The 23,731-nt window shown below is 42.9% G+C and overlaps 1 protein-coding gene across 2 annotated transcripts in view; it reads left to right on the plus strand.

Annotated features, from left to right (window-relative positions):
* Positions 1-23,731, plus strand: part of ATP9A (ATPase phospholipid transporting 9A (putative)) — a 154,979-nt gene that overhangs the window by 97,824 nt on the left and 33,424 nt on the right. For both annotated transcript variants that reach the window (XM_004370233.2, XM_023742896.1), the window contains 2 exons: positions 3,855-4,067; positions 17,627-17,788. In XM_004370233.2, coding sequence (XP_004370290.2) covers positions 3,855-4,067; positions 17,627-17,788 — 375 coding nt within the window. The remainder of the gene's footprint in view (positions 1-3,854; positions 4,068-17,626; positions 17,789-23,731) is intronic.

The raw sequence follows: 23,731 nt of genomic DNA on the forward strand, positions 1-23,731 counted from the left end.
AGAGCGAAGTAAATGAACGTAGAGACATTAAACCAGTAGCCTGTGATGTTGACTGGGCTCTCCCCCGTGTCTTCTGATTGCTTATCCAATGATCTTTGTGAAAATTTGGCTATCTGTGTTTCTCTCTTGTTGTTGTTAGTTGCCATTGAGTTGGTTCTGACTCATGGCAACCCCATGTATAGCATAATGAAACATTGCCCAGTCCTGGGCCATCTTCATGATTGTTTGCATGTTTGAGTCCATTGTCCCAGCCATTGTATATCTTGAGTGCCTTTCAACCTAAGGAGCTCATCTTCCAGCACTATATCGGAAAGTATACTGTAGTAATCTACAGGGTTTTCACTGGTAATTTTTGGAAGTAGATTGCCAAGCCTTTCTTCCTAGTCTGTCTTAGTCTGGAAGCTCTGCTGAAACCTGTCCACCATAGGTGATCCTGCTGGTATTTGAAATACTGATGACATGGCTTCCAGCATCATAGCAACACGCAAGCCACCACAGTAAGACAGACTGACAGACAGGTGGTGGCTATTTCTTTAGTGTTGCCTTTTTACCTTGCTCTGGAGTTGTTTTGCCTGGAATACAAAAACCAAAAGCTCTGGGTTGTCTGGCAGTTGAAATATTAGTGGAAGTATTTGACTTCTGTCGACATGAAATTAGACTGCTTAAGCACAAAGTCCAAGAGTTTGTCAAGGATGCCCTTAATTCGGCCTATGGCATTTCATTCAAACCCAGTGTTACTAAAGCTTGTCAACCAGAGCAATTACTTTGTCAGAGGTCTTGTTATTGGCCCTAATGTTAAGTAGTAATTTGGTCCAGGTGCCGAGGTATGGGGGTAAAAACAGACACGCATCCTTAGCTAGAACATAAATCACAGAACTTTACCAAAAAAATTTTTTTCTTGATTTAGTCTACCCTGTAGAGAGAACCATTCTGTAGATCTCCCATCCTCTTCATAATTTTAGAGTTACATTCTTTATAATTAAAAGCACTTGGCAGAAAATGATTCATTTAAACTGGAGTTCTGATTCATTACTCTAATTATTGTTGCCATGCCATGCCCTTTGGCCTGGAAGTGAAACTCGTGTCCTCTTGACACCAGAGGTTAACCGAGCAGGAAGTCAGAGCCCAGTGTGTCCTCACTGTGACCAGTGTAATTTAGTAATTGTCTAACTACCTGAGGAGTCTATGCCACTACTAAAAATAGTATTAAAAAATGAAATGAAAGTGATTTTCTTGCTTCTCGCAACCCATCTGGTCTCTATTTTGGGCAACCATATGTTCGTGGGTATAAAACGTAATTCATTCTGAACGATCCGATAGCTTCTCTTCTGTTGGATAAAATACGTTTTTAATGGAACAGACAATCCAGTAACTCTGTAAACATTTCTAGCTCCCGGGATTCATTAGCCATAGAGGCAGTAAGACAATGTATTACAGGCGATCCTTTGATCAAAACTGTAATTTAAAATCTAGAACTGATGTTGGGCGATTTGATATCTATTTCTTCTTGGAAATGGGAAAAAAAAAAAAATCATGTCAGGTGAGGACTCCCCACCACCAACTCCGGGAATATTAAGTTATTAATTTGTTCATTGACTGTGCAAATATCTATTGTGTGCCAGGCACTGTCCTAGGTCCCAGGAATAGAACGATGAATAATAGGCAACTCTCTGTTCTCAGAGGAGAGTGAATCATCAGGTAAACAAGCCGGTTTTAGTCAGTGAAGACTATTAGCATAATGCAGGATTTACAGTTGAGAGAAAAGTGAGGGATCACCTGAATTTGGGGACACAGGGAAAGCCTCTTGAGGAGGTAACATTTAAATTGAGACCTGATTGACCAGAGGGAGAGAGCCAGCCCTACAGAGATCTCAGGATGGTGTTCCAGACAGAGGGCATAGCAAGTGCAAAGGCCCTGAGGCAGGAAGGAGCTTATTTGTTGCTGTTAGATGCTGTCAAGTCGGTTCGGACTCCTAGCGACCCCATGTACAACAGAGCGAATCGCTGCCTGGTCCTGCTCCATCTTCACGTTTGTTGCTATGTTTGAGCCCATTGTTGCTGCTGTGTCAGTCTGTTTCATTGAGGGTCTTCCTATTTTTCACTGACCCTCTACTTTACCAAGCATGATGTCCTCCTGCAGGGACTGGTCCCCCTTGATAACATGTCCAAAGTACGTGAAATGAAGTCTCACCATCCTCACTTCAAGGAGCATTCTGGCTGTACTTCTTAGGAAGGAGCTTGGCCATCTTCAAAGGACAGAAAGGAGGCCAGTGTGGCTAGAACAGAGTGAACGAGGAGGGAGGTGGCCTGCGGGGAGGCTGGGAGGTGGAAAAGGCTGATTAGGCGGGCATCTGGATTTTATTGAACAGTAACAAGTGAGCTTTTCCAGTAGTCTTATTTTTTTTTTTTTTTTTAATATCTCAAGGCAGTGGAGCCCTTTCCTCAAAGGAAAGGCTAACGGCCCCTGATATGTAACACAGGTAGGAACGGGGCTGCTTGCTGTCATCTCCTAGCCACCCCACACTTCGTGGTACTGAGTGGGTTTCTGGGGATTCTCGGGACTTAGTGTGGAGCGTGGGTTGGAAGCCATCGTTCTAGCCCAGTCTGCGTTTACAGCTGAGGAAACTGAGGCCCAGAGAGCAGATAGGACTCATTCGAGATCACATAGCTATTCGGCAGCCGATCTAAGAATAAAGCTCAGTCTTCCTAACCCTCCGTGCTCTTTTTACCATGTGGCTTGAGAACATTTTTCCAGGACTTATCCCGTTACCTAGCATGTAGAAGGCACTCAGTCATGTGTTGACAGGTATGAGTGGACAGATGGATGGAGGCTGTGTAAGCAGGGCAGTTACGTCTTAGGCAAGTGTTAGCATCTGAAGTTAGCGTGTAAGGCAGAAATTGAGCACAGCTAAAACTGTTGAATGTTCTTTATTCTTACCTTAAGCAGAGTTCTCGGTGCCATTTTGCACTACGTTCTACCCAGCTGCTTTTCTTCTGGTGTTAACTGATAGTTGTAACTTCCGTAGACTACCAGCTGAAGTTGTTGCCTTTGGTTTAACTAGTTGCCATGGAGTTGATTCTAACTCATGACGACCCCATGTGTGTCAGAATAAAATTGTGCTTTATAGGGTTTTCAGTGGCTAATTTTTCAGAAGTAGATTGCCAGGCCTTTCTTCCGAGGCACTTCTGGGTGGGCTTGAACCTCCAACCTTTTGGTCAGCAGCTAAACGCGTTACCCATTTGCACCACTCAGGGTCTCCCACGGTCATTATTGTAAACTAAGAAGAATGTACATTTGAAACAGTTGTTTTCAACCGGGGCGATTTCATTCCCAGGGGATGTAAGACCCCCTGTGTGTCTCATTAGGCAGGAGACATATTTGGTTGTCATAATGAGGGTGGGCGTACTACTGGCATCTAGCAGGCAGAGCTGAGGGATGCTGCTAAACGTGCTGTAGTGCACAGGATGGCCCCCACACAGAGAGTTATCTGTCTCAAATGTCAGTAGTGCTGAGGGTGAGAGCCCCTGGTCTAGACACCAGGTCCACTTTGAGTGCAGTGAGGTCCTCAGTCTGCTGGAGGCCCCTGGGGCCAGACACGATCACCCACATTCATTAATCTGTAATTTTTGTCTCTCTTTTTCTCTTTATTTTGATTATTTGGGGGCCAAGCATAAATGATTGAAACTGTGAAAATTAAATGTCATCTGTTGCAACGCCACTGTAGATGTACCTGAGAGTTATACTTGTAAGAGCAGTAGAAAGAAAAGCAGTTACTCCGCGTGCTTGTTCTTCTACACATTTCAGGCCCTTCCTTGTCTCTGCTCATCTTCCTTGTTCATTGCTTTCTCCTCCAGCAATCCCAGGACCCACCTGCCCAGAAGGGCCCCACACTCACCACCAAAGTCCGGCGCACCATGAGCAGCCGTGTGCATGAAGCCGTGAAGGCCATCGCCCTCTGCCACAACGTGACCCCTGTGTACGAGTCCAACGGCGTGACTGAGCAGGCCGAGGCTGAGAAGCAGTACGAAGACTCCTGCCGTGTGTACCAGGCGTCCAGTCCAGATGAGGTAAGCACCCAGGGCCCAGTACGTGAGGCACACAGAGGGCCCCTTCCCATTTACACCGGGGTTCCTAAGGAAGTGACGTGCCAGGGCAGATGGTGACTAAGAAACGGAAGTCAGGATGTAGCAGTGTCGTTAGGGAAACACGTTTTCAGATACACGAGGGAACGAATCTTCCTCTAAAGGAAGTAGTCGTGGACTTGGGGTGTGTCCTGAGTTAGGAAAGGGTAAGAGATCTTGTTTTGTGATTGAGACACACAGTACTTCGAGAGCACAGGTCCCATTTAAGCCACATACTTTTTTAAAAACAACTTTATTAAGATATAATTTACATACCACACAATTCACCCATATAAAGTGTATAATTCAGTGGTTTTAGTATATTCACAGATTTGTGCAACTGTGACCACAGTCAGTTTTAGAACCTTTTCATCACCCAAAAAAGAAACCCTGTACTCATTTCTTCCCTAAACCCCCCAGCCATCGGCAACCACAAATCTACTTTTTGTCCCTATAAACCTGTTGCCATCGATCCTGACTCATAGCGACCCTACAGGACAGAGTAGAACTGCGCCATAGGGTTTCCAAGGAGCGGCTAGCGGATTTGAACTGCCCACCTTTTGGGTAGCAGCCGAGCTGTTAACCACTGTGCCACCAGGGCTTCTCTGTCTGTATAGATTTGTTTGTTCTGGACATTTCATATAAATGGAATCATACATTATCTGACTGGTTTCTTCCACTTAGCATGTTTTCCAGGCTCATCATGTCGTAACATGTGTCAGTTCTTTATTCCTTTTTATGGCCAAATAGTATTCCATTGTAGGCATATACCACGTTTTGTTTATCCATTCATCAGTTGATGGACACGTGGGTTTTTTCTTTTTGGCTATCATAAATAATGTGGCTACGCACACTGGTGCACAAGTTATTGTGAGGACATATCTTTTTATTTCTCTTCGGTATATATCCAGGAGTGGAATTGTTGGGTCATATGGAAACTCTAGTGGCCAGACTGTTTTCCAGAGCAGCTGCACCATTTTATGTTCCTACCAGCAATGCATAAGGGTTTGAATTTCTCCGCCTCCTCCTTAACGCTTGTTATTGTCTGTCTTTGATTGAAGCTGCACCCGTGGGGGTGAAGTGCTATTTCATTGTGGTGTTTACTTACATTTCCCGAATGACTAGTGATGTTGAGCATCTTTTCCTGTGCTTATTGGTCATTTGTATATCTTCTGGAGAAATGTCTGTTCAGATCATTTGCCCATTTTCAATTGGGCTGTCGTTTTATTTTTAAGTTGTAAGAGTTCTTTATATATTCTTGATACAAGTCCCTTATCAGATACAAGATTTGTAAATATTTTCTCCTAGTCTGAGGCTTATCTTTTCACGTTCTTGCTGGTGTCCTTTGAAGTACAAAAGTTTTTAATTTTGATGAAGTCCAATAAGCCATATGCTTTTAAAATGCCCTTTCATATCTAAGCATATTCTATTACTACCCCCAAAAGGACTCATTTGACTCCATGGTCAAGTGCATAGGGCCTGGTAGCAAATTGTCCTTCTAGTGTTTGTCTGTAATGAGCCCCCTGATTGGTTTCTCTTTTAGGGTGTCATATGATGGGCACACCTTCTCTGTGTGTGGAGAAAGAGAACTGACCCAGCATGAAAATTGTATCATACCTGTGTCAACCTGCCTGGTGTAACTCAGACACGGGGCTATGTTTCCAGTACTCTGTTAAGATTTGGCTTGTTTCCTTCCAGTTTCCATCCCTCCCCTTCCTTCTTTTTTTTTTTTATCTCTATTTGTCCTATGAAAGCAATTTTTATTCAGTGTAGAATATTTGGAACTTCCAGAAGAATATAAAGAAGAAAATGGGTTTGTTGCAATCCCACTTGGAAGACATGATTGTTGGACAGCTGGTGAAAGTTTGGCATGCTGCAGGCCCTGTTTTGTGTGCGTTATCTGTGTATTAGCTCACTTAATCCTCCCAGCAATCCAGTGAGGCCCCATTAGTGTCCCCATTTTCAGAAAAAGAAACTAAAGGACAGGTTGAATAATTAGCCTAAAATCACCTGGTTTTTTTTTTTTTCCTTTTAAATTCTTTTAATGTTGAAATAATTTCAGATTTGTAAAAATAGAACAAACGATTCCCTTTTACCTTTCATTAGATTCCCCCAAATGTTAACATTTTCTACATTTACTTTATCATTCTCTCTTTATATATATGAGTGTTTATATATATACATTTTTTTTTAACCATTTACGAGTGAGCTGCAGATATGATCTCCTTTTACTCTTAAATACTTCACTGTATTTTTCCTGAAAAAATAAGGGCATTTATCAAAACCAGGAAATTAACATTGATACAGTACTATCATCTAACCTGCAGATCTTATTCAAGTTTTGTCGACTGTCCCTGACTAACATATTTTCCCCAGATCAGGATCAGTCCAGGATCACACATTGCATTTAGTTGTCATGTCTCTTTAGTCTCTTATTACATGTTCAAGTTACAATGAACTGCACTTATGACTCTCTGTTTTGTTTTTTGTACATCTTATCATTAGTAACATGTACTACATACAAAGCTGCAGCGCATAATTTGCCGATGTTATCATTCTCAGATGTTCACATGCAGATGTTCAGTTTTATGATTTACTGTTCAAAATACTGCCCTGTAGCAGGCTATGATCTGGTCTACAGTGAAGTTGATGGTGGTGTTAGAAGTCGTAACGGATAGAAAATTGAGCGATACTCAACTTTCACGACATACGACAGTTGAACTGTGCGTGTACCCAACAGCCATGAAGACTCTGACTTCATTGTTGTGACACCAGGGCCGACTTCATTGTAGACCAGGCCTATAGTGTGATCTTATTCAGTGTTTCGTACCGTAAGAAGCATCAGTTGTTAATTTGAAACCGAGTTGTTCAGGTTTCTCTGACTGTAACACCTGCATGGCTTATACCCCCAACAATATGTCTAGCAAAAGAAGTCACACCACTGAAAGTTCTAATCCAAGAAAGAAGGTTCTAGACATGGAGATAAAGATGATCAGTAAGGCCTCTGATAATGGAAAGAAAGTTGGCGAAATAGCACATGAGGAAGGACGCTCTCATTAGACCATTTCGGCAATCATTAAGGATAAGAATAGGATTTTGGAGGCAGTTAAAGGAGCGATTGGCATAAAATCGACAATTTTAACAAAGAGGCAAGGGCCAGTCCACGAGATGGAGAAGCTCTTGGTGATGTGGGTGGAAGACCAAATCCAGAAGAGAATTCTTATGAGTTTACTGATGGTTCAAACAAAAGCACACAGCCTTTTTTAAAACCTGAAGGAGCAGCAAGGAGAAGACTCCCATGAAGAATTTAATGCCAGCAAGGGCTGGTTTCCTTGCTTCAAACATGAATTTGAGATTTGGCTTACATAACTTGAGTGTAACTGGAGAAGCAGGAAGCACTGATGTTGAAGCTGCAGAAAAATTCAAGGATGAGCTGGACAAGACGGAAGAGGAAGGAGAGAAGTTGTCAAAAACTTTTACAGTGAAAGGGATTAGCTGGAATTTTTTCTAAACTAAATCAGGGGCTTCAGTTGCTTGAAAACATGGACCCGAATCCTGATTGCTTTGCTAAAGTCGATAGGCAGATTCGGGAATCAGTGAGAAGTTACTGCAAAATATATGAATTAAAAAAGAAGAGGACCATACAGACAACTCTCACTAATTTTCTAACTAGAAATGCCATCTCCATTCCTGGGGATAATCCTGATGATCCAGAACCTTCCACAAGTGGAGGTGTTACCACAACTGACAAAATGCCGATGTCACCCCACTCTTCTTCTTCATCAGAGTAAATTTTTATGATTTGTGTATTTTTTAATGTATGTATTAAAATATATCTGTAAGTTTTTATGTAATGTTTCCAACACCCCAAAACAAATAAAGATCAGGTTTATAAAGATATTGATAATAAAAGGTGGTAAGGATGAAAACTAAAAAAAAAAAAAAAAAAAAAAAAGATACTCGACTTATGTTGAATGGGATCCCATTGTATGTCAGGGACTTCCTGTGTAGCCTTCCAACATTTTTTCCTAAAAAACGGGAATTTTAATTGTAGTTTTGTATCCTGCTTTTTTCACTTAATCATGCGTGTTTCCCAATTTTCTCTAATGTTATTTTAAAAAAAGTTAAAAAAAAATTCTACATCCTTATGTTTATCTATATCTTTAACTGTTCTTGTATTGTTGGAATTTAGGTTATTTCTAATTTTTAGCAACAATATTTATAAACATTTGGCAGTGAACATCTTTATACGTGATGTAAGGTGTGAGTTCACTGATTCATCAGGGATTTCTGAACACCAGCTATGGGCTAGGCACTGTGGAGTAGAGTTCAACAAGACAGCATCCTGTACCCCCAAGGAAGTGGCATCTAGTGAGGCAGCTGAGGGCAGAGTCCTGGGCTCCCAGCTTGACCACCCTCTCTGTGGCCCCAGGCATCTGTAACAGGAATCACAGTAGGGTTGTTGGAGGGCTCTTAGTAGGCATTCAGTAAATCCTTTCGAGTCAAATTGAATGAATATTTTTAAGGCTCATGATACAACCCACCAGAGTGCTTTCCAGAATTTTTTTTTACCATTTTACTCTTCCACCAACAGTACGAGGACTCCCAATTTTTTCATTCATTTGAAGAAGGAACTTTAGTAAAGAAAACGTTTTAAATGTCTGGATAGTCTGTGAGTATCAGTGAACTCGTGGTTAACATGCTTGGAGGACTGCACAATGAGAATCTTTTCCAAAGTTCACAAATGCGGGAACACTTGGATGTGTCTTGTCCTGGTGCTTCTTTCTCCTTCACGTGAGCAGTGGAATTGGTCACCTGGGAGACTCCTCCAGTCTGCTCAGTGTTTGTGCAACAGCTCAAGCTGTCAAACCCAGGGCATCCTGGACCATTGAGATTTGGAGCAACTGCTTCTGGAGTGAAAAATGCTGCACCCCCTGGCCAAATTCTGAGATGGGAAGTGTATACAGAGGGTAGGGATAGGTATGGATGATCTTCTGACCTACTTGGACTGAAGCCGCAGGGACTGGATACTTTTCACATTGATCATCATTTCCTCTCTTTGTGGCTCACTGGGCTGAGTCTGTCTGATCTTGTGTCTTCCCTTTGGGAATGGAGGCATGGACACCACTGAAGGGCAGATGTGAGAAGGGATTATATTCTTGGTAGTTATGGATGGGGAACCAGTAGCTTATGGGTATTTGATGGGATTTGAATTTGAACAAGTTTCACCTCTGGTCTCTGCATACTTGTATTGGCTGTTGACATGCATTATGTAGAGCTCTTTAGTGCCGGCCCCACACGGCTCTGTTCACCCTAAACTTTGATGTACAGTATCTGCTTTAGGGCTGTGCAAAGATTTTCCCATGAGGGTAAATCTTTCATGGAACGCTTTGTGTTTCTCGGCTCTCTGTTTCTCAGAGTGAATAGTCCTTTACCTCTTCTGTCCATTAATTGCACTGGATTCAGATTTGTCTTGTTTTTGCAAAATTCTGAGTAGTGATTGGAAAAAAAAAAGTATTTTCCTTTGGTCTTTTCTGTCTTTACGGAGTCAATGTTACCTTACTGGTATCTTTTTATTTATTTTTTCTACAACTTTCTTATTTTTTATTGCGTAGTTATTTTATGTTCATAGTAGAAAATGTGAAAATATAGGTAAGAAAAAAGGAAAAAAGTCAACCATAATCCTGTTAACTAAAGGTGTAACCACTGTTAACATTTTGGAGATCTTCCTTCTAAACTATTTTCAAAGGATGTATACTGCAAAATACAAATATGTTTATTTAACCACATCATGTGACAGAAAGGAAGCTAAATCCAGTTCAATCAGAATCTTTCAGAAAGCCATACTATTTCCAAATCCCTATAGGATTCCCCTTGGACCTGGCTGGGTCTAGAAGCCTCCTTTGAAATTCTATATCAATAAGCATTGCTATTCTGGGCAAGGTCAGTTTATGGCATACATCCAGAAGCCAGTATTCGTTTTACGTTGGAGCTGTTGGAATAATTTCTACCAGTTGGCATAGGATTCGTTTCCTGTAACAGAAAGCAGTGTTTCCTAAATTTGTTTCCTGTGCACATTCCGCTTGGGAAACCTTGAAGTGTCTTTATTCAGCTATCAATTTCCACCCTGGGGCGCTGGGCCCTCCCTGCTGCCCACAGTGACTCGCAGGGGAAATGAATGAGATATAATCTGACCAGAGATAAGTGGTCCTAGGACACCCCAGCAGACACGTTCCGCCTGACAGCATCCCATCATTGCCAGGATCTTTGGGAGCCTTCGAGGTGGGGCACAGTGGGACAGCAAGGGGGGTCGCGATGATGACGCAGCTTTTGAAGTTTTTTCCTTGGCTTGAGGGGTCCAGGAGGCGCCTTCCCAGGAGCAGTTGGAACGCACCCTGTGGCTGATTTATGTGTCTTTTCCATGAAGCCTTTCAGATTAAAATAATTTTTAAGGCTTTTAAAATCACCAGTAGTATTGTGCTCACTACAGAAAAAGTAGAACCCGCAGATTCAAAAAAGCAGTTGATAAAAATAACCTGTAATTCTTACCACCTAGCAGCCACTACTGTTTATGTTCTGGTGGGGATTTTCACAGATCGTTTTCTAAATTTATTCATATACACATATTTCTGTATTGTAGTACACACATCACCAAACAGGAAGGAAGGCGGGTCGAGTTCAAGCAGCAACCTTCAGAGAGACATATGGCTTTCATCTTCCTGTAGGATGGACATGTGTTTGCGCGCACGCGTGTGTGTGTGCATGTGAGTGTGCACCCATGTGTGCATGTGGGGATGTGAGTGAGCGTGTGTGTGTGTACGTGCATATGATCCTTAGAAGGATCAAGTCGTAATGATAACAGTGATACTGATAGTTGTAAGAAAGTGGCTGTTAATTCAATACCTGCTCTGAGCCAAGCACTGTGCATGTCGTCTTGTGACATAGGGTTACTATTATTGTGCCCGTTTTGCAGATGAAACATAAACGGACTAGGAAACTTTCCCAAGGCCACATTGTTGGCAAGATTAAGAGCAGGCAGCCCAAGCCCAGAGGCTGGAAGCCCATAGTACCACTATCCTACCCTAAAGGGGTGTGTTTCTCATCTAGTCCACGATAACCTTGAAACAAATGGCCACTGAGAGATGGGTAGACTGTCAGGGGGTCTCTTCTCGGTGGCAGAGGCGGTAGAAGGAGAGAATGCTACACCCACTTGGACCTCAGGATGCTGACAGTCATAGCCCATTGCTGTCACGTGGATTCCAACTTACAGTGACCCTACAGGCCACAGTAGAACTGCCCCAGAGGGTTTCCGAGGCTGTAATCTTTATGTAAGCAGACGGCCACGTCTTTCTCCAGCAGAGTGGCTGGTGGGTTCAAACTACCAACCTTTGGGTTAGCAGCTGAGCGCTTAACCACTGCGCCAGCAGGGCTCTTTCACAGTCTTATAGGCAGTTGCAGTGTAAAAGTACAATGAAGATGCAACTAATCTAGATGCACATTATTTTTGTTTTTTTCTCTAGTTGTAAAAGTAACATGTTTGTGATAGACAAAGTAAGAAATTAGAGGAAAAAAAAATCCATAATCCCCAAACTCAGCAATAATCACAGTTAACATTTTGATATTTTTTCCTTCCTATCTTTCTTCTAGGAGCCCTGGTGGTGCCACTGTTAAGCTCTTGGCTGCTAACCTAAAGGCTGACAGTTCGAACCCACCTAACGGCTCTGCAGGAGAAAGACCTGGTTATCTGCTCCCGTAAAGATTACAGCCAAGAAAAGCCTATGGGGCTGTTTTACTCTGTCACGTGGGGTCGCTGTGAGTCACAATTGACTCCACGGCACCCAAAAACGACCATCTCTCTTCTGTACATATAATTTAAATATTTAGTGTCAGTCCAATTCCAACTCAAATGGTTTACTTAGTGACATGTTGCACATATTATCGCTTTTTATTAACCATCCGTGATAAGATGATTTCTCACGAGTACACTGCATAGATACCCCACAGGTTACATTTTCTGTCTCCCACACTTAACATTTAGGTGGTCCCCCACTTTTGTGTCATAAATAATGCTGCAGTAGAGCCTTGTATGTTAAATCTCTCTGCACATTTTTCACTGTGTATGAAAAAGGTCCCGGTTGCCTCCTTTTGCATTTTTTGTTGTTGATGTTGTTGAGACTAGACACAGCAGAGCACGTACTAAGTCAACAATTTCTGCACATGCAATTCAGTGACTTTATTACATTCTTCAAGTTGTGTAGCTGTTCTCACTCTGCTGTGCCTAGTTTTTCCTCCCTCATTAACATAAACTCACTGACCCTTAAGGTTCCTATCTAGCCTTTCAAGTTGCTGTTGTCAATTTGATCCTCTTTAAAAGAGCACAATGCTCAAGGCAGACATTCTTTACTAATTAAGCTAAACATTACTTGAGTTAAAGAAGACTTCAGGGAGTATTTTTGGTCTAAGTTTTAAGGTTTAAAGATTATCTTAGGGCGACAGTTTCGGGGATTCATCCAGCCTCGATGGTTCCAGAAAGTCTAGATTCCGTGAGAATTTGAAATTCTGTTCTGCGTCTTCCCCCTTTTGATCAGAATTCTTCTATAGAATCTTCAGATCAAAATGTTCAGTTATGGTAGCCGAGCGACATCCAGTTCTTCTGGTCTCATGGCAAAGGAGTAGTTTTGCACTTTCTTAAACTTATTGCTTGAGCATGAGTATGAGAACAACTGGGGAAACCAAGCACATGGCTCTGGGTGGGCCTGCACCTCCCAGTCCTTTTGGAGCATGAGCTTTTTAGTTTTTCATGGCTGCATTCACATTTCAGTGAACATAAGGTGCACGCAGTTCCCCTAAATGCCTCTGTATGCCCCCAGCTCAGCTGCAGGCCTGCAGACAATGACAGCATTCAGACATGTGCACAAATGGCTGTGCAGTGTTGACTCAGAGAGATTCAGGGGGTGGCAGGGCTTTAACATCACATTGCCGCGCCCTCGGACCCAGGGGGCAAGGGCGGGGAACAGAGGTCGGGAACTTAAGGAAAAAATACTCCATCAATGTTATTTATTAACCAGTGGAATAGAATCTTGGAATAGAATTTTGGTTGCTTAGAGGAGAGTGGTGGCTGTTTAAGGCAGAGCTGGACAGTGTGTTTAGGGACATCGTAGAAAATAGTTATCATCAGCTTATTCCTGGGCCATAGATGCAAAAGTTCTTTGCCATCTTAGTGCTGGCTCAGAATAGACTTAAATAAATAATCATTGGAAAGTAACTAAAGTTTTGTGAGGATGATGCTATTCTAAAATATTCTCAAATGCTAATTTTTATCAGAGTTAAGTGGGACGGAAGGCTGAATTTTGAGTACAGAATCTAAGAACTTTTGATTAAGGAGTGGCCTTTTATACCATCATCTTGTCCACTGTTTGCTTTACGCTGTATTAAAAAAAAAAACCAAAGCAATTTTCAAAAATCACTTAATTTTACATACAGATCAGCTTCTCTTGAAGCAAAAAATCACATCTGGAAATAGGGCCTGATTTCAGCAGCTGGCTGAGCTGGGCGGTGCTGCCCTTTTAGACTTGGCACGGTTTACCCACAGCTCCCACATGGCCTGCCCGGCCCCCCTTCAGCATTTGAACCTGCAGCCACCATGGGGCTCAGTGCTGGGTATATTTCTTAATTAAGTAAAGAAAGCGTAGGTCTGTGGATGGATTTATAATCTTGAAAGGCTGGATTAAGGGTAACCAGCTTCTCCTTTTGAGAGCCTGGGTATTTATCTTATTGAATGCCACCAAAGAACCCTTTTAATCAGCTATCAGTTTCCCATCTTGGTATCATACATGCTCTCATGATTAGTATATATCCTGCCTTTGACAAGAATGCAGGGTTTTTTAACATGAGCTGGCATATTTCCTAAGCACGCACTCCCAGGTACAAAGGGGAAATTATTAATACTTGTCACAGGTGGTTTATGGCTGGCCAGCAGATGATGAAAAAGCCCTTTCATTGATGGTTTCTGGCATGAATTCTTCAGATGGGTGGTTTAAGAAAGGAAGTAGCATACTCTGTCCTTTTGATTTCTTTCTAGACCCTAACCAGGACACACAACAGACTCATAAGAGGAGACGCCCCCCCAGCCAGCCCCCATCTGTGTTTCCAGAATTTCATCTGGTTAACGCTAATGTATTCATTCATTCTTTTACCTTAATGAGGTTTCTAATTCTGCTGCTGCTCTGACCTCTGAATATTCTGTCGCGAGGGTCCCTGAGACCCAACTCAGGCTATTTAGGACAGGGAGATTCAAGGCATTTTATAATTTTGTGATATGGAATGATTCCTTTGAACTGAAGCTTCTACCACCCAAATAATCCTCAGCCTTCTTTATACCATCTTGTTTTGGAAAGGAATGCAATTGTGTCAACTTACCCCTCAAATGTTTGTCTCTGCCGAAACTGAGAAGCATTAGTGAGCGCCCCAGTTCTGAAACCATTTTCCCTCTCACTAGGAAGGACCCCCAGGGATGATATGGGTTCTGTTAGAAAGTAGCTGTAAATTAACACCAACATATGTTAAAGTTGAGTACAAGAGTGGAAGGCAGGAATGAAAGACCCCCCTCGGGGCTCATATCCTGTTTGAATAACCCCCAACGAGACTGCTGAGGTTTTGATTAGGATGTTGGACCCACAGTGATGGGGGTGGGGACAGTAAACCATAGTAGGCAGTAGGTTCCTTAACTCTATGGAGAGGTTTGCAGTGGAAGAAAAAACAATTAAAGAATGTTTACAAACAGTTGTAATTCTCCCTTCGTCAGGGATATTTGTCACTTTTGATCACTTGGGATTTTTTTGTTCAACTTCTCTCTCCCACAGTCCTGTGGGGTCCACGCTTTGGGGGGCTGGACTAGCTAACCCCAAACTGCCTCCCTAGCCCTGGAAACTGTTCCCGGTTCTGGAGGTTCAGATTCTTTGTCTGTTGATGTTACTCAGAAAACACATTGCTGTCGAGTTGATTCAACTCACAGTGACCCTATAGGACAGAGTAGAACTGCCCCATAGGGTTTCCAAGGCTGTAATCTTTACGGAAGCCGACTACCACATCTTTCTCCTGCGGAGGAGCTAGTGGGCTTGAACCACTGAACTTTTGGTTAGCAGCCCAGCGCTTAACCACCGTGCTACCAGGGCTCCTTCTGTTGAAGTTAAGAGCATGTTTTGGGGGGAATTCTTGAGTATATCCCCTCGAAGCCCAATGTCACAGACTTTTCAGGACAATTAAATAGGTTATTAAAGAGTAAAAACAATAATGAAAACAATTCTTTCAATAACAGTAATGTTTGGAAGCATCCAAAGGAGAATTTCTCTTTCCCTTTGTTACTAAATTGCATAAAAAGAAGGGTGTAAATCTAGTCAAGCTTTTTTGGCATGTTTATACCTAGGTTTTTTGTGTATCTTGAATTCTGTTGGAGTATTTATCTACATAATTAAAAGTAAAAGTAAAAGAAATGAATGCACATGCTAAAAATATTTCAGTGGTATAGAAAGCTACAAGTAAAAGCAGGAAGGGTTTCCTTTCATGTATATCACCCTACAGACATTTTTATGCACATACCCAAGCTTTTTTTACATATACAGATGGGAGTATTTTGTATATACAGATATTCACTGATGTGTTAATTTTAAACTTCTAAAAAAATGGTTAGCAGACTATACAGGCCACATTGAAAGTCATAGTCATTGAATTAAACGAATGAATGAATGAATGAGTTTTCAAAGACTTAAACGCAGGCTGGTAGTAAAAGAAGAAATCATGAGTTGATTAGCTCTTTCTTTGAAAGTTGGAGGTCAGTGTAATGATTTCTTTCATTGGTCAAAGTAGAAAGCTAGTTAAAACTAATCCTGGTTGACTGGTTATGACATTAATTAAAACGGGATTAAAAAAAAACCAAAAACTGGTTGTCGCAAATAGATTCAGACTCATGGTGACCCCATGTGTGTCAGAGTAGAACTGTGCTCCATAGAGTTTTCAATGGCTGATTTTTCGGAAGTAGGTCTTCCCAGAGGCCTCTGGGTAGACTTGAACTGCCAACCTTCCAGTTAGCAGTCAAACATTAACCATTTGTTCCATCTGGGGACTCCAGAACAGGACAGAGCCTCCCATTTTTGAAAAAGAACTTCTCACTGATGTAAATTCCATTAAAATCAGCAACAGAAATCAAATTAGACATCTGATTAGAGGTCACTAACAATGTATAAAAATACATTTTTCGAGTCAGAACAGAAACGAGAAGTCATCTAATTCAAGTCCCTTATTTCATAGAGGCCCTGCGGGGAGAGAGGGTTGTTGGTAGAGCCAGGCTGGGAACCCCAGTATGGTGCCTCCCCTTCAGGATGTAGCAGGCTAACCAAGACGACACCCGGGATTCGATGGCAGAATCCTCTGAGCCTCGGTTTTCTCTGTACAGACCAGGGTTCTCAACCTCGGTAGTGTTGACATATGGGGCCAGATCATTCTTGGTTGTGAGGTTGTGGGGGGCTGTCCAGGGAATTGTAGGATGTTTTGCAGCACCCTTGACCGTCACCTACTAGATGCCAGTAGCACTCCCACTCCACAGTTGTGACAGTCTCAAATGTTTGCAGACATTGCCACGTGTCCTCTGGGGGGCAGAATTGCCCCCTGGAGAACTGCTGTAGCTACCCACCTTGCAGAGTGCTTGTGAGGCTTAAAGGCGAGCGGAAGGTGAAGTTTGCAACAGTCACACTCTTTCTTCCCCTGTATTTGTGCTTCAGTTTTGTGGTTTTGCTTGGTACACATTCTTCCACAACTTATCTGTGGTTGTGTTGTTATTGGGTGCCATCAAGTCACTTTTGACTCATAGCAACCCTATGTGACAGAGTAGAACTGCCCCTTAGGGTTTTCTAGGCTGTAATCTTTATGGAAGCAGATGGTCTTTCTCCCACGGAGCTGCTGGATGGGTTCAAACCACCAGCCTTTTGGTTAGCAGCTGAACGCTTCAAAAACCCAAAACCCGTTGCTGTCAAGTCAGTTCCAACTCATAGTGACCCTATAGGACGGAGTAGAACTGCCCCATAGGGTTTCCAAGGAGCAGCTGGTGGATTTGAACTGCTGACCTTTTGGTTAGCAGCCGAACTCTTCACCGCTGCGCCACCAGGACTCTGCCAAACGCTTGACCGTTCTTAATCCTGCCCTGCCTTTGGCTGCCATGCTCTCGTGTGCCTCTTGCTTTTGGGCTGGGAAGAGAAGATAGGTTGTACTTCGTGGGGGCAGCTTTTCATACCGAGCCCTCACAGGGCTGGAGGAGTGTACTGTCCCCGGCCAGGGAAGCAGTGATGGCTTCGAGTCTCATGGGCCAAAGCCCTGGCCAACCCCAGTGACAGATGTGACTACTTGCTCTTCACCTGTTGCTGCTACCCCTGCTGCCTTCGTGTTCATTTGTGTGACCTGTGAACCGGGACCCTCGGCCACATGTCTGACCTTCAACCCTGTGTTGTATTTAGGTGGCCCTGGTACAGTGGACGGAAAGCGTGGGTTTAACGCTGGTGGGCCGAGACCAGTCTTCCATGCAGCTGAGGACCCCTGGCGACCAGATCCTGAACTTCACCATCTTGCAGATCTTCCCGTTTACCTACGAAAGCAAGCGCATGGGCATCATTGTGAGGGTGAGTGGTCTTTTGTTCATGACTGAAAATGGCTAAACCTCCCAAGTCTGCTGTGTATGCCCCTCCCTGTGACTTGGCATTCTCTCTTACCCCTCTGTAGCCCTCTTCATTATGGAATCTGTTGCCCAGACTAACCAGGGAACGGAATTCCCAAAGCAGAAAGAATGTCAGTTCATCAATTGGGCAAACTGCAGACCAGCGCTGGCTAGCCCTGTTTTATGAATATGGATTAGGCATTTCTCGTTAATACAATCTCACTGTGTACTCTTTGGTTTAATTAAATAATTTGAATTGTTCTTTATTTGTGCGCTCAGAAAGTTATCAAGAAAAATGATTGCCCAACATCATCATGTTGCCGGATTTGTTTCAGATTTTTAAAAAGTGTTTCTTGAATCTTTTATTGACCTATCACACTTACACAGAGAAAAGTGCAGACATTCTAAGTGTTCAGCTCAGGTTTTCACAAAGTTAACACGTCCATGTGACCAGCATCCAGAACAAGGAACAGAACATGACTTACCATCACCCTGAAGCCCCTCGGCCCCTTTCCAGCCACCACACTCCCCCTCGCTGCAAAAATATCACCACTGTCCTGATTTCTACCACTAGTTAGTTTTGTCTGTGTTTGAACTTGATATGAGTGGAAAATACAGTGGATACCCTTTTGTGTCTGGGTTCATTTGCTCAAATTTATGTGTGTGAGAGTCCTCCATAGTTTTGCATATGTTGTATTGAAAAGATATTTTTTAAGAAATGAAACATGGTGAGTTCAGCAGAAGCCCCATCTGGCCTTCCTAGATGCCATTCCTGTCCATCCCCACTCCAAGTTCATCATTCTTAGGAATTTTAAAGTACTCGTAGCAGACATGTTTGGGTATAAACAATACGTATATGGTTTTACATGTGTTTATTCTCTATGTAGATGGCGTCATAGTATATGCATTTTTATTCCACTTCTTGTTTATTTTCATACATTTAATCCTATACATATACCTCTGTTTGTTGAGGTCTATTCCAGTTCCCTCTTTGTCTTGGTTATCTAGTGTTGCTATAACAGAAATACCACAAGTGGATGGCTTTAACAAACAGAAATTTATTTTCTCAGAGTTTAGGAGGCTGGAAGTCCAAATTCAGGACACTGGCTCTAGGGAAATCTTTCTGTCTCTGTCAACTCTGGGGGAATGTCCTTGTCTCTTTGGCTTCTGTTTCCTGGTTCCTTGGAGATCTCCATGTGGCTTGGAATCTATCTTCCCCCATCTCTGCTTTTGTAATCTGCCCCTTTTATATTTTGTAAGAGATTGACTTGAGATACACCCTACACTAATCCTGTCCATTAACATAACAAAGATAGCACGGTGCCAAATGGGATTATAACCACAGGCGTAGAGGATAGATTTTACACCACATATTTTTGGGGGACACATTTAATCCATAATGCTATTGATAGATATTTAGGTTGCTGCCACTTGTTTGCTATTAGAAGCCACACTGTTGTGCACAGCCTTGTCTCTTCCAGTCTCCTTTGCAGGGAAACACTGTGTGAATGTTTCTCTACAGAGTGTACCCAGAGGTTGAGTTGCCTGGTTTGAGAATATACACATCTTCATCTCTACCAGGAATCAGCAACTTTTTCTTCAAGTAGTAGTTATGATAACTTCAGTCTCAACAGCAGTACACAAGCATTCCTGTTCCTCCACATCCTCATCAACATTTGATATTGTCAGGCTTTTTAAAAATTTGCCTATCCAAAGAGTCTGATTTAATATTTTATTTTTCTATTTGCTCTTTTACCCATGAGAGAATTACACTTTCCATTCTGGGAACCCTGAAAAAGCTGTTCATATGCCACTTTCTTCAGTAGTTCTTAAACCTGGCATATTATCACAATTATCAAGGAAGTTTTTAAACTACAGATTACTTGGTTTCATCCCAGACCTATTTTGATATTGGGATAGTTCCCTGATATTTTTAAGGTTTTCCACGTTATTTGGCTTGGTTGGGGGGAACTCTCCCTCAGATCATGGGAATCTTTGGAATAAGACTCATCTTCTAGTTTTTTTTTCTTTTAAACAAATGAGGATCCCCTCCACTCACATCTACCCAAGTATTTCATGTCTTAGGAATGGAACAGTTATAGATTCTATTTTAGTAAATTAGTAAAAGTAGAAATTGACATGCAGGCTGTTGGGCATGTGGCCCTGTGTCCCTTCTTGCCAATAGGGTACTTTTAGCCAGTGATTGGCCCGTCAGCTTCAGCTTTACAAGTTCTTTGACTTCAGATAACTCTTGTAGCATTTTTCTTTGTGACATCTATCACATACTGCAATTCTTTCTTTATTGTGGGTTTACTTGTTCAATGTCTGTCTTTTCTACTGGACAGTAAGGACAGGGACTAGGATAATTTTGTTCATCCCAGTGTCTCCTGTGTCTAGCACTTGTGCCTAAGTGCTGAATTAAACAGGGCTTAACAGTGATGCCCGGTTATTTTTTTATATTAGGGAAGCTATCAAAAAAGATACTAAAAAAAACCACAACTTTTTCTAGCTCTTCTAGATTTTCATTAATCTTCTCCTTGATTATTTACACAGTAACTTTAGTGTCTGAGGAAGCTCCAATTTACTAGCAATAGTGGTGGTGGTTTAAAGTGATTGGCTGCTAACTGAAAGGTTGGTGGTTCAAAACCACTAGTGGCTCTGTGGGAGAAAGATGTGGCAGTCTGCTTCCGTAGAGATTTACAGCCTTGGAGACCCTATGGGGTCACTATGAGTTGGAAATGATTCAAGGGTAGTGGGTGGGAGTGGTGGTGGTGGTAGTAGCAGCGGCAGCAGCATTGATAATTGTAACAATAGGAGCAACAGTAGCTATAATGATAGGCAACATTTAAATAGTGTTTATTGTGTGTCAGGTGCTGTGCTAAGTGATTTACATAAACGAACGCATTTAATTCTCACCATAAGCCAGTGAGGTAGGTACCATTATGATTGTCATTTGACAGAGGAGAAATTGAGGTACAGAGAGGCTGAGAAACTTGCCCAAGTTCACACAGCTTGAAAATGGTGGAGCTAGGATTCTGTCCCAGCTCTCTGGTTCCCAAGTCCATGTTCTTTACCACTAGGACCGGGGCATTCAGCTGTGCTAGGAGAGAGGCTGAAAAGCTCATAGAGCATCTGTAATGTTGGGGTAGCTCATTAGTTATATGTTACTGAGTAACAAATGACTCCACACTTAGTGGCTTAAAACAACAACATTTATTATCTCACAGCTGTTGTGGTCAGGAGTCGGGTGTGGCTTAGCTGGGGCCTCTGGCTCAGGGTTGCTCAAGTCTGCAGTCAAGGTGTCAGCTGGGGCTGCAGACACCCAAAGGTCAGCTGGGGCAGGAGCCAGTTCCAGGCACAACCAGTGGTTGTTGGCAGGATTCAGTTCCTCTCCATGTGGGCCCTCCCCAGGGCAGCTCACAGGGCAGCTGACTTCGTCAGAGTGAGAGAGAGCATGAGCCAGCCCGACGTCACAGTCTTTTGTAACCTAACCTTGGAAGTGACATCCATTCCTTTTGCCTTATTCTGTTATTAGAAGCAAGTCACTGGGTCCAGCCCCTACTCCAGGGGAGAGGGCTGTACAGGTTGTGGGTACCAGGAGGCAGGATCACCGGGAGCCAGTTCAGAGGTAGAAGACAGAGGCAGCTCCAGGGGCTGCTGTTCTTGCGATCCAGAGAGAAGTGATGTGAACATGCTTTGAAAATGACACATTTTAAGGGGTTTTTCTATCCAGATGCCAGGAGGCACTTCAGACTCTCCCGGATGTGTATTCCTGGCAGCGTTTGGGTGGGGAGGGAGCTTTCCCCTCACATGGCCACTGCTTTCCCCTGGGTCCACACCTGGCCTGACCCATGGCGTCTGAACCATATCTTGAGTACACATCTGATGTTAAGAACATCCGTGGTCTGGAAACAGCAGCATAAATCCTGTGGGTGGGTGTTTCCTAGGGAATTAGAGTCATTATCTACTATGGGATTGCTTTAATTTTGTTCCAGCCTTTATTTTTCAAGTTGTAGGCCTGTGGGCTCTGCTGAGGTCATTTGAGGGCTGATTCATCACCGTATAGTGGCCGATATCAGCCATTCTGGAATAAGTGAGTGGTACACACCACCCTTCAGATAGTTGTAAAGGACACTCATTCCCAGACATGCGTCGTATTTTATGAGCCATGGTCCCATGTCTGCTGCCCACAGTTAAGAACAGGGGCTGTGTGCTTGAAGCACTGTATGCAAATGGATAAGTGTGTCATTATTTAAAAACATCCTCCCTCCATTCCTTGGTTATAAAAATAATCCACGTTCATGGTTAAGGCATTTGGAACAAACAAATGTATAGTGAAGAGGACTGAAACTCTTTATTTTCACCACCCAAAGACAGCTACTGTTACCTTTTCAGGGAATTTCCTTCCATTCTTTTATCCAAGCATATATGAGGCATTTTTATAAAATTGGCATCCAACTCTATATAAGGCTTTCTAACCTTTCCCCACCTTATCAAACTATGTATGGTGAAAATTTTCTCATGTCATTAAAACATGATTCTTAACGTATGCATGGTCTTTTGTTGAAAGAATGTACCATTATTTAATTAACTGTTCTTTTTTTGTTTTGGATACTTAGGCTGTTTATAGAAGCCCTGGTGGCGTAGTTGGTTAAGAGCTCATCTGCTAACCAAAAGGTTGGCAGTTCAAATCCACCAGCTCCTCCTTGGAATCCCTATGGGGCAGTTCTACCTTGTCCTTTAGGGTCGCTGTGAGTCGGAACCGACTCGACGGCACCTAACAACAACAAAATAATTTTTCACTCCTAAAAATAATTCTATGAATGTCTATCATTGCTAGGCTGTCTGTACTGAAATGTGTATAATTTTGCTTATAATTTTATAGTTATGAATGTATATAATTTTTCTCATTTTCCATCTTGTCTACCTCTTTATCTTTGGTTTGGGCAGGTGGAAATCAGCCACCAGGGCTTTTGGACTAGTTCTCCACTTTGCATAAATCTCACTTCACCCCTCTAATGTGGCGGTTCTCAGTGAGGTGATCTTGCCCCCAGGGGGCATTTGGCAATGTCTGGAGACATTTTTGGTTGTCACAACCTGGGTGGGGATGCTGCTGGCATCTAGTGGGTAGAGGCCAGGGGTGCTGCTAAACATCCTTCAGTGTGCAACAAAGACTCATTGGCCCAAATGTTGATGGTGCCGAGGCTGAGAACCCTGGCTCTGATGTCTTCATATAACCCCCCTTACCTGAAAGGAAGTGTCCGGTTACCTGAAGTGAGGACATTAGCTCAGGTGTAGAACTTCTTTGCGTTTGGTCTAGCAACTGTTGACAGTTAGTGGTTTTGCTCTCACCTGTCTGTTTCATCCAACCTTTCTAAACATGGGTGACCTCATGCACCACGCAGCTGGCAGCATCTTCTTATACACGTGGTACAAGGCCTTTTCTCTGCGTGGCTCTGTCTTCTAAAAAGGTCGCTGAGATCAGGAAAGCGTTGTCTTTGGGCCCCGTGTTCTCGTCTTTTTGAAGGGAAGTTGTGTCGCCCCTTTTGTTCTTGTCGTGCACAAGCTGTTCCACTGCCCTCCCCCCACCTCTTCCCACGTGGGGTGATGAAGTCAGGCCTTTGGTGTAGATCACACCATTGTCATTGCTTGAGTTAGAGAGGCCTTTGAACAGGTGCCAGAGTCAGACCTCGGTGGAAAAAGATGAAACCCCACAACAATGCAACCCAACTGGCCACTCGCTGTGTAAATTTATAGAGTGATCTTGCCGTAATATGGGAACGAAGCAACCCCGTGATGAACTTGGTGGGAGGAAGTGACTAATGGGAGGAGACAGTGGATACAGTATTTATATTGGACAAAATGTCTAAAGTCTCTCGAGACCCTTCTCTTGTGAAGGAAGCAGGGA

The sequence above is a fragment of the Trichechus manatus genome, unplaced genomic scaffold (assembly GCF_000243295.1).
Source record: "Trichechus manatus latirostris isolate Lorelei unplaced genomic scaffold, TriManLat1.0 scaffold00008, whole genome shotgun sequence".
In the NCBI taxonomy this organism is placed as follows: domain Eukaryota; kingdom Metazoa; phylum Chordata; class Mammalia; order Sirenia; family Trichechidae; genus Trichechus; species Trichechus manatus.